We start from the raw sequence: 11,447 nt of genomic DNA on the forward strand, positions 1-11,447 counted from the left end.
AGTGGTGGCTAATCTCCCCACGCTGTAATCTGTCATATTTCATTCTAATTGTCTACTATGCTATTGTATTTTCAACACTGACTGACTGCTTCTTATCTTGCTTTCCCCTACTCCTTTTTTTTTTCTAATTTTGCTTCTATTACCATCCAATTATCATTTTCTCCCTCTATTTCCTGGCACTTCCTTCCTGTCATGTCCTTTTTTTGTTGTGTCCATCCTCTACCTTCCCTCTCTGCTTTCTAACTCTTCCAAACTGTCCCCACAATCTTTCCCCTCTTATGTCCAACTCCCTCCTCTCTCTCAAGATCTTTATCGGGGCGCATCGTTGGAGGAGTGTGGTGGTTCTTTACTCTCATTATCATCTCGTCCTACACGGCTAACCTGGCTGCCTTCCTCACTGTGGAGAGGATGGTTTCTCCCATTGAGAGCGCAGAGGACCTGGCCAAGCAGACGGACATCGCCTATGGTACTTTGGACTCTGGTTCAACCAAAGAATTCTTCAGGGTGAGTTGGTGTTACTGGGGTTAATGGTCTGCTCCCAGGTAGGGGCACCCATACAATCCTCACACTGTTGACACAGATAAGAGGCTGATGTGTTGAACTATTGTAAAAACATGATGACGCATGCTATTTCTCTATTGTAGTGTCTGAGTAGATGCATGTATTTTTATCTTCCTAATTTGTTTTGCAAGATACATGATTTGTACTTGAAGTGTTATTTCAATTAAATACTGTAGGTAAAAAAGGTAGGTATAAAGATATAGAATGTATGTGTGTAATTATGTGGTGAAATTTACACTCATCTGTAAAATTAATACACCATGTATAATACAATATGAAGTTAATACTATGGTGTGGTATGGGAGAAAGCTTTCTTTATCTTTCCTATCTCTCGTATCACTTCTCCTTTTGAACCTCCATCCGTCCTTACAACCCCACAGCGGTCAAAGATCGCCGTCTACGAGAAGATGTGGGGATACATGAAGTCGGCCGAGCCCACAGTCTTCACCAAGACCACGGCTGAGGGTGTGGCGAGAGTCCGAAAGTCCAAAGGGAAATACGCCTTCCTTTTGGAGTCCACTATGAATGAGTACACAGAGCAGCGCAAACCCTGCGACACAATGAAAGTGGGAGGCAACTTGGACTCCAAAGGCTACGGAGTAGCCACCCCCAAGGGTTCACAGTTAAGGTGGGTGGAATAGTGTAACAATATGTTTTACGTGTTGTTATGGTATTCCACCTTCCCTGGTGTGCCGCCTTTTCTATCTCTGTCCCCTTACTGCTTGGTGTGGGTGGGTAGGTGGGTGGGTAGGGCATTTTATTTGTTTGTTTTAGGGCAGACGTAGTGGCTTTTTGACATCTGTGTTTGTTGCATGCATGTGGGGGTCATTGTGTTGATGCAGGGTGGTTTTTATTTTCATTTTATTTTGTCTTTACAGCTCTCCACACCAGGTAAATCGTTGTGCTTGTGCTTGCTTTTTTTGGGCAAACATGTTGGAATGGCATGCTTGACGCTCTAATGAACTCATCTGAAAATGTCTTATTTAGGAAAAAGAAAAGCCATTTAAAATAATCTGCATTTTTACATACAAATGTATTTAGGTTGAGATATTTAGCTAATGCTACTTCAGCTTTCTTTCGCACTTGACTGGTTCTTTCTTTTCCACTAAGTGACTGAAACGGTGTTTTGAGAGCCATTTGAATGCTCAGCCCTGGGTAACTCTGCCAGACTCTGTCACTGCCTTCCGCACATAGTGGAATTTACAGACCTGCCACAGAACACAGTGTCATTACTGTGGGGAGTTGCACTTTCAATCCACACGTTCATCGATCAAAGCCTGCTGGCAAGGTCTCACTGAAGGGAATGGATAAATATACCAAAGGCAAAACTGCACAGGTGTGTGTATATGTGTGAACCAGGAGAGAAGAGTCGCCATGATTACTTGAGCTTTCATTTGTTCCTGTGGAGGTAAACGAACTAAGTTGCACAAGACATATGTAAAAAGAAAGAAACAGGTTAAGGAAATTCTGCTGACTGAATAGATAACACTGGAGCATTGCTGTCATTAATCATGTGCAATTAGAGGGAAAACAATGGCCAAACATTAAGGTTTTTTATTCTTAGTGAAAAGGTACAAGGAAAGCCATTTGTTTTAAAAAGCAGCCGACTCCTCACAGCCACTAAATTAAACCCAGTTAGTTGTCCTCTGTAAATTCCTCTGCCTATGCTGAGCCAGAAGTCGAGCAGAGCAGCTACTGGTTTGTTTTGCAGCCAAGCTGGTGCCAGTTTTCAGTCACTGCTTTGACCAGGAAGAGTCCCTGACAGATCATGGTAGTCCCCTCTCCTGGGCCTCCATGTTGTTGTTTTTTCGGGATTATCACCTTCTGTCAGTCACTTGTCTGGATATCAGCGAGGAAACACACCAGCAAAGTCGAGAGCGGGCAGGGTTGTTGGTCAAGGCTGTTATTTCAAATGGCTCTGCAAATAACATAATAAGCTTTAACTGAAATCTGTGAGCTGTTCTGCTTTGTGTTTCTGATCCATCTCCATTACTGATTTGTTTATTTTTAATTTTTCTTGATGATGCAAATAAATAAATAAATAAAGGATCCAAATACACACGGAGGCAAATCTCTCTCGCGCTCTCTCGACTATCATAAGACATCACTACAGCAGCCTTCAAAAGAACCCATGAAATTATGATGCACTAATATTTTAAACAGCTTTTCATAGACACTTTATGCAAATCAATCATGATTTTCCAGAGCAGCTTAATACTTAGGAATCCTGTGAGCTTTGAATTGGCTGACATACCTAATCTACATTAAGTGTATGTGTGTAAAACAAGTCCAAATGATGTGGTTGTATCTGTTTCTCAAGGTAGCAGCTGATACCAATATTTTGAGACTGATTGTGTTCCATGCAGCTGACTTTAATAACTAGCAGTTTCCTTTAAACATCAGATCCCTGAGAAACATATTTTAAACAGGCATAAGTGGAAGGTACATGCATACAAAATGATCGAATGTGCACCGTCTCCCTCATTTTAAATGAGGTAAACACTACTTGTACCTATTAATGGGGAGAGATATGTGTTCGGTGTGAGTTTGGGTCCTGGGATGGGATGTAACAGAGCATTAACACACTTTTCCACCCTTGTCCTCTCTTACTGCTACTCCTCCCTTTTTTCTCCCCCCTTCTCTTCCTTGATTCCCAAATTGGACAGCATATACTCACCCCTCTCACCAAATATGTTTTATCGTTTTCAAGAAGTGCAGTTAACCTGGCTGTGTTAAAACTCAATGAGCAAGGCCTGTTGGACAAATTGAAAAACAAGTGGTGGTACGACAAAGGAGAGTGTGGCAGCGGAGGCGGTGGCGAGAAGGTTAGCCGCTATGACGCTATGCCCATGTGACCTTGATGTGGGTAAAAGAGAAATGTGTTTTGTTGGCAACAGGAGCATCTGCCGGGTCGAACCGTGTGACGTTCAAGAGCAAGTACTGTTAAAGTCAAAGTACTAGTAGTGCTTCGTGCATGGTGAACGTGCTATACGAAGCGCTTAAATTAAATTGAGTATAAAACCAGGACAGTTGTGCCATCTTGGGTTGGTGAAGGAGGTACATTTCCTGAGCCAACAGTTTTGGCTCGACAGTACCAGCCTTCATGCTTGTTGTAATAAAGGTCCCGGCAGTATGTGCCTGTTCCAGAAAAGCGATGCAGCCGGCGCCCCACGTATATATGTCTGTTAGCTCTGCCTTTTCCCTTAAGATCTACCAGTTAACCCAATTGCTAGGGACTACTATCTTGTCCAACGAGCAAAGAGACATGTAGCATAAGTGGGGCCCCTTCCCGGCTTCGTCACTTTGTGAAGAGTACTGAGCTGCTCTTGTTGGGCTTCTTCTGATTGAATAACATAAAATAACATGTCCTATGATGTTATTTATGTTATTTTCCCACCCCACCCTTCCCTGCCCCCCCGTGATTTGAAGAACGCCCGTAAACCTTGCCGTATTGAAACTGAGTGAAGCAGGAGTCTTAGACAAACTGAAAAACAAATGGTGGTACGATAAAGGGGAGTGTGGACCCAAGGACTCGGGAAGTAAGGTCAGTCTCCAGCAGCCTGGGAGCCTCCCCCTCCTCTCTTTGCCTCTATGCACACTTTTATAATGCTGGCAGTAACTGTTCTGTTATTACAGCAGGCTGGCTGATAGTGACGCACACATATAACACTGAGAAAGAGCAAGAGTGAGTGACAGACATGCAGGTAGAGACTTAAGGCGTAGCCGGAGGGATACAGCATGACAGAAACAAGGCATGACGCAACGCTAACAGTTTTACAGCAGCTAAGCTATGTATTGCAACTGCAGATGAATTCTCCCAGTCACATTGGTTGTCACACACAATGATCCCAGAGCATGTTCAGACAGTACTGTATGTCACATTAGATGTCATTCCTACTGTACGCCCCAGGTGTAGTAGCACACTGAAGACTGATCCACATTGGTGATGCACTGGAGCATGGAGAGCGCAGCCACACTTTAAACAAATCAGCATGTACCTTTCACGTCAGTCGTGTCCTTTCTAATAAGATCCTAAAATGCAGGACACGTGCTTTCACCTGCAAACGAGACAAAGCATGACAGACAGTCATTTGTGTAGAGATCTTAAGTCGAATACCTTTTGAGGATGTTGGGGATTTATTAGAGGGAGATAAATGGCATGGAGCGAGAGATCAGCTGCATACATTTAACGGTTAAAGGTCGAAATATAAAGGAATCGAAGGGTCAGTTCATCCAAAATACAAAATTCTACATCTAGTTGTCATCTAGTCATGTGGACAGCTTTAACTGCTTTATTAAAATATCAGCAGCAACATCGTGATTCAGATGTAGTGTACTTGTTGCTTTGAGTATCTCAAACAAGTTGAAGTCTGCGTTTTTCATTGGGACCACCCCTGTGTTACAAAGTGGTTTAAGGTCCCTTTACGCTGTGCAAATTTCATCTGTCTGAGATGAAAGGGTACAGTCATTACAAAAAAATAATAAATAAAAGTGGGAAAATATTTGTTCAACGCTGTGGTCCCTGGATCGCACAGCGTGAGACGTATCCACAGCCGATTTGGAGCTTTGAATTCCAAACACAGCCTGAAGCAAAACAAAACGTTGCAAAGTGCAAAGGAACAGTGTGACGTTCGTGAAGTGTGGGACGTAAACGCTCACAGAAGAGCGTGGACCGTCGAGATTGTAAAATATGCCAAACTGAAATCCACATGTAGATTTGCAGTAGACAAAAACTTTGGACAGGATTGGAAAGTAACTAAGTACTTGAGTATGTCCATTTTTTTACAGGAAAAATAATACAGGATGTATGAGGACTCGAGGCTTCTTGTTCAGTTTTCACTCTAGACTAGATTAGACAAAGTGAGACAAGGGTACTGGGAACAAAAGTAGCTTCCCTGTGCTCTGTCTTTAGTTTTTGTTCGTCCATCAGCACTGGGATTAAGTCTTTTTTGTAGTTTGGTTGAACTCACCCTTTAATGCAGTTTTCTCCTATAATGTTTTCTAAATCGTTTAACTAGGCTTAAAGGAGAGCAGGAAATAATTATGCTATAATGGCTACGTACAACCGCTCGTAGACTGAGAGATTAAAGTAGTGAAGTAGTAAAAGTAGAAGTGCCGTGAATGTGTGATCAGGTGTGTGTGTGTGTGTGTGAGTGTACATGCATGCTGTGAAGTCGATTGAGATTTTTTTCCAAATTGCCCTGTGTTAATGTTGTATTAATGTTGACTGTATACATTTCTGACTTCTGTGTTTGTTCCTCTCCCTGCCGGCTACAGGACAAGTCATCCCAGGCCCTCAGCTTGAGCAACGTGGCCGGGGTCTTCTACATCCTCGTTGGGGGCCTGGGCCTGGCCATGCTGGTGGCCCTCATTGAATTCTGCTACAAGTCACGCAACGAGGCCAAGAGAATGAAGGTGGAGGCCCAGTCCCAATCCCAGTCCCAACACCCCCATTACCACCATTCCCATCGCCCCTGCTGCCCCTGCCAGACAGCTAGCCCCCAGCACAGCCCAGAGCCTAGTCAGAGCCAAAGCCAGAGTCCGAGGCCCAGCCCCAGCGCCCACAACTTAGTCGAGTTTAGTGAGGTTTTCAATGGGTATGGCAGCGATGGGGAAGCTGATAAGATGTAGTTGGGGTTTCATAGGAGGTCTACCTAAGCCTTTGCCTCCCCCACTAGCTCCCTGCACAGACTGTAAGTGAAACTTATCATATCCCCGTGCTAGCTTTGCCATGCTGAGTGACTGTCGTGACCAGTGGCAAAATGCTTCCCACTCTGTCTTATCTGCTCAGTATGTGGTGATGTGACGTCCTCGTCTGCGTTCAAGCTTTTTCTCAGTGTGACAGGAAGCGATGAGTCATCCTCAGACATGACGTCACCTCGAATGCTTCGCAGCTTGTATGGCTGCAGACGTTGGCCCTCAATTATCAAGCGAAACATACTGTGTGACCCATTTTCCTGACAGGATCAAAAGGGAATTAGTCATTCTGAACTTGATGAGAAGATTATATTCATGTCTCACTTTCAAATTTAGCAATGCTGGAAACGAATAATAAACGCCACGATTGATCACCATTCAATTGAAATTAGCTATGTGATTAGAAATTGTAATGGTCAGAGTTAATGAAAATAAAATGTTAGAAGGAACGTGCAAGTTTATGTCGTTTAATTTACATAGAAATCACAAGAACAGTTCAGAATACATTTGAAAAATTTGACGAAACCTCACTGTTGTACTGTTTAATGCCTTTTCCACTGGTTTCGAGCTTATCAACAGGTAGGAAAGGCGTGATAAATGAGGACCAATGTCTCGTTTGTACACACACTACACTTGTGAGGACATTTCATCAAACTGCAAAACATCCGCCCATCTAATGTGTAGTCGTACTCTGAAGCACCTTGTCTTCTCATAAAAACTGAACCATCCAAAGTACACACACACACACACACACACACACACACACACACACACACACACACACACACACACTTCAATCTGCTGTACTGTAGCTCAGGGATTTACTGTCTTCAGTCTGTCAGTTACAATAGACCATTAATGTAAAACAACAGAACAGCTTTAACGAGAGACCAGCCCTGAGCACCCAGGAAGCTCTATATATTAAAACCATATTTGAACACTTTACATTGTAAGACTAAAGTAAGCATTCTGTAAATGATGCATCCCCCGAGCTGAGCTCATATTATTGATGTGAGCTGTTTTGTGCGGATATTTCCCCCAGGTCCTTGACCATTACACTTTCATATATCTTTTCTCACTTGGTGTATATCTGTCCAGCGTAGTTATGTGTCCCCCATCAGCACTTCAACACAAACTCTTCATTAGCTTGACTGTTGCTGAGTCAGCTTCCCTGTCCCACTGCCTGCAACTATCACTCACTGTATAATAATTCTGTCGCTAATGGATTTACATGTAGTATGGGGCTGGCTTGATACTGTCCTGAATGGCTATGAAAAGTGTTTTCTGGCTCAGTGGTTGCAACACTACTGTAAACATTTGAATGTACAGCTGAACTGTGCTGTATTCTACCTGTTTTTACAGTTAATGCTGACACAGATTGGAGTTTTAATAGTAATGTAATTTCAAACGGCAATGACACAATGTCAAATAACAAAGTAAATGTGTCATAGAGTCACGTTTAGTTAGGCTTCTGTCTGGGTTCAGAATTAGTTTTCTTTCTTTTAGCGTTCATGTTTGGTGTATTTCAGGTGAAGATAATCTACAAGCCCATCCTAAAACTCCAATCTGCAACTGTACAGCTCTCACTATCATCTACTCTGCACACAAACCGCTCTTTTTATTTATTTTTTTCTCCTCAGCTAACATTTACAGAAGCCATGAGGAACAAGGCCCGTCTGTCCATCACAGGCAGCGTTGGGGAGAACGGACGGGTGCTGACGCCCGACTGTCCCAAGGCCGTTCACACCGGGCCTCCCCTGCGCCAGAGCTCCGGCCTTGCCCTGGTCTCTTCTGAGCTCCCGTGAAAACCAAAAACCTCTCAAGTGCCTTATCCATTAACAATAGTTAAGAAAGAAAAAAAAAACACAAAACAAAAAAAAACTAGAATCACATCACCCACAAGATAAACGGAAACTAACCACAAAGCAACAGGACAGGACCGACAGAGGAGCAAACAACAAATCCCACTGTTAGACATGCTGTGGCTCGGCGGTTTCTCTGCGAACGCCAGAGGCTGAATAATTTTTTTTGTTTTTATGGAAGCATATGTTCTATTCAGTGGGTCATGGGAAGCCACTGGATCCATTCAACCTCTACAGCTTCAGCGAGGGAAGAGGACCAGCGTCAGCGTGCAAGGAAATGAAAAAATATCATGATATATGATAAAGATGGAGACCAGAAAACTGTACACTTGAAACTCAAAACTGTGCATTGTTTTTGTTTTTTTGTTTCTCTTTTTCCTTTTTTTTTTTTTGCTGTGAATTGGCAAAAACTGAACCACAGTCAAGATTGTTTTCAAACTGAGCAGTAATTGCTACAGCATTCAAGACACTGACAAACAATCTCACTAGATATCAACAAGTGACACTGGGAGAGTTGTAACCCAGTGCTGTGAAGTTATGATGAAAAATATTTGTATTCATAAAAACTAAAGTGAAAACTATTGCTATTGAATATATGATCAAACATAGGAAACTGTGAAAATAAGTAAATATGTATATTCCATGAAAAACTAAATGAAGAATCTAGCTGTACATAGGGATGACTGTGTAATATGCCTGCTTTTTAAACAGATGTACATAGCAGATACTGTAGTGGACAAGCAGACAGTTCTTTTTTTTGTAAATCATCTTTAGAGATTTTATTCATTGCAATAATGAAAAAGATGATGCCACTTAAAGGAGAAGACATATGACAGGCAGTGTTAAAAGTTCTGTGTTGAATACGTACCTGTATTATAAGGAACATTCAAACTTTAAATGTGAAAGGGGTATCAACTGCCCAAATATTCTGATACCTATTACGTACAAAATTCTATAATATATTCAACAATGAATGTTAACTAGCTCCACACCCAATCCTTAAACCACAACCCTCACTGTGCAGATGTGGACCCAGAGAGTTGCTCATGAGTAGAGCTTTATAAATCAAATTTCTGCAGTCAGAGTAGAACTATTTTTTTCATTCTTTAAAATATTTTTTGTACTGAGAAATTTAAAAAGAAGCCGTCTGTGTCCTGGTTTTAAATGTCGACAGTCATGTATCTGTTTAGATCTTTTAGGCCATTATGTGTGTGGAGACATGAGTCGAAACAATGATGCGAAATTGAAAAAAAAAAAAGGCATTTCTCATTCTGTTATTTCGAGTGTCTTTGATATTCCCAGTAAGACGTCGTGCCCGAGCTGATGAAGCCACTGTTTGTATGTTAGAGCCCTTCTTTATTGAAACACTGTGGATCCTCTGGAGAGGCTGGACACACTGTAGCAGAAATGTAGTTGCTCCAGTCTCCCTGACTGAAGTGTCCTCATCTCTTTTGGAGAACGGAAGTACAATCTGCAATAGGATACGACACGCCACATCTTCAGCAACACCAGCCGACGATGGAGCTGGAAAATGCTTTCGTTTGTTCCCGGTTCTCACCCAGTTCACTTCCCGTTCATATTGCTGTGGTTGGATGGGGAATTGTGCAGCAGAGAAAAACCAGCTGAAATATTTCAGGTGAAGCCTTTATGTCCTGCCATCGGTCTTTAGAGCTGAAGTGTAATATGGCATCTTATTTTAGTTCAATTGTACATTTTTATTTTGATCTTTTTTAAGTAAAAACAAATTTCAAATTGTGACGTAGGCTACTGTGTTGTTGTTTAATGTAGTTGCCATCAAAGCCCTCAGATCTGCTGTGTGACTGCTAGTTTGATTAATTGTATTACATTTCAAAATATAGGAATGTCCACACAATGTAACTAACCCAAAGGAATAGTAAGGATAGCAATTTATTATTATTTAGAAGCCAAATTTGCTTGTATTTACAAAAACCATTGCGTTGTTCAGTGAAATTAGTAAATACTCAAGCAAACTCACAATTTTTAGAATAATCAAGATTTTCGTTTTCATTGCATTTTTGAAAACGTTTCTATGTTTCCTGCTCTTGCAGCTTAATCACATGCCCTTAGACTCTCTTGACAAATCTGCTCCTAATGTAGTTGACATACTCACTGGATGACGTCCTGCCATGTTTTATCAAAGCAACACTGTAAATCTGCTGAAGACCAACGTGGTGATAAGGTTCCTGACGTCAACATCCCACGACCTGGCTGAGGGGAGCCTTGTCAACAGGACAACCAGCTTGTCTCCTGCTGAGGTATGATGTGTTTACTGACCATCAAAATATTATTTTTTTTAATTATTATTTAGAAATTAGAGGAGTCAAGATTTCATCAGTTGACTTTGAAAAGTCACTTACACAATAACTTCTTCCAAAGATTTGTAAACTTGAAGATTAGCAATGAATAAGATACTGGTCATATAAGACTAAAACTAAATCCTGACCAATTCTCTTACAACCTTTTGGAAAATGTAGCTAAAAGGTAAAACACATCAATACCAACAACTGATCATTTTAGATACATGCACACACTTGTTTTCATCAAGTTGCACCTTTTTTTTTTCCATGTTCTGGGACAAAACTAGTGTTAAGACGTTCTTTTATATTCCTGTTCTACAAATGGTGGTATTACTACTTTTTAAAACAATGTCAGTATTTATTACGGGGTGATAATCACTAAGTTTTGTATATTATACTCTGCCCATCCAAAAAAACAAAACAAAACAAAGTCACAACCTGGTCATTCAGTTTATTCAGGTAGTCAGCTGACCTCATTCTTTGGACACATAATATTGCTGAACCTCAACCTGACCAACTGCAGCAACCCCAGATCATAGCACTGCCCCCACAGGCTTGTACGATAGGCACTAGGCATGATGGGTGCATCACTTCACCCATCTCTGTTTTTACCCTGATGCTCCCATCACTCTGGAGCAGAGTAAATCTGGACTCACTAGATCACATGACCTTCTTCCATTGAACAGTTCTTAACTCAGTTTTAGTAGTTCCATCAATGTCCTTAGATGTTTTCTTTGATCCTTCTGAAACAGATTAACATCTTTTCCACAACAGGAAAAGATGTTAACAGGAACTGACCTGGTTGTTTAAGAAATGAGAAGCTACTCACTGCATCAGTTAGGGTTAAATAAGTTGTTGCCAACTAACAAAATAATCATCCATGCAGTAATTATCCAATGGGAGGCTTTTACCCATTTACCTAGTTAAATCCAGGTGGTGACTTTGTTTTGAACGGCAGTGTATCTGACAGTTTTTAGGTTAAACATGATCCTACTTTAGTCAACACTTG

The 11,447-nt window shown here is 41.5% G+C and overlaps 1 protein-coding gene across 2 annotated transcripts in view; it reads left to right on the forward strand.

Annotated features, from left to right (window-relative positions):
- The window catches only part of gria4b (glutamate receptor, ionotropic, AMPA 4b), a 77,264-nt gene extending 67,460 nt beyond the window's left edge, over positions 1 to 9,804 (forward strand). Inside the window, exons 12-16 of one of the 2 annotated variants that reach the window (XM_026373345.1) lie at positions 306 to 504; positions 942 to 1,189; positions 3,991 to 4,105; positions 5,839 to 5,976; positions 7,899 to 9,804. In XM_026373345.1, the coding sequence (XP_026229130.1) occupies positions 306 to 504; positions 942 to 1,189; positions 3,991 to 4,105; positions 5,839 to 5,976; positions 7,899 to 8,063 (865 nt within the window). In that variant the 3' untranslated portion in view covers positions 8,064 to 9,804. Of the gene's footprint in view, positions 1 to 305; positions 505 to 941; positions 1,190 to 3,271; positions 3,387 to 3,990; positions 4,106 to 5,838; positions 5,977 to 7,898 lie in introns of both variants that reach the window. The other variant, XM_026373344.1, reaches the window with a different exon arrangement.
- Positions 9,805 to 11,447: the final 1,643 nt, after the last annotated feature.

This window comes from Anabas testudineus, chromosome 14 (genome assembly GCF_900324465.2).
Source record: "Anabas testudineus chromosome 14, fAnaTes1.2, whole genome shotgun sequence".
In the NCBI taxonomy this organism is placed as follows: domain Eukaryota; kingdom Metazoa; phylum Chordata; class Actinopteri; order Anabantiformes; family Anabantidae; genus Anabas; species Anabas testudineus.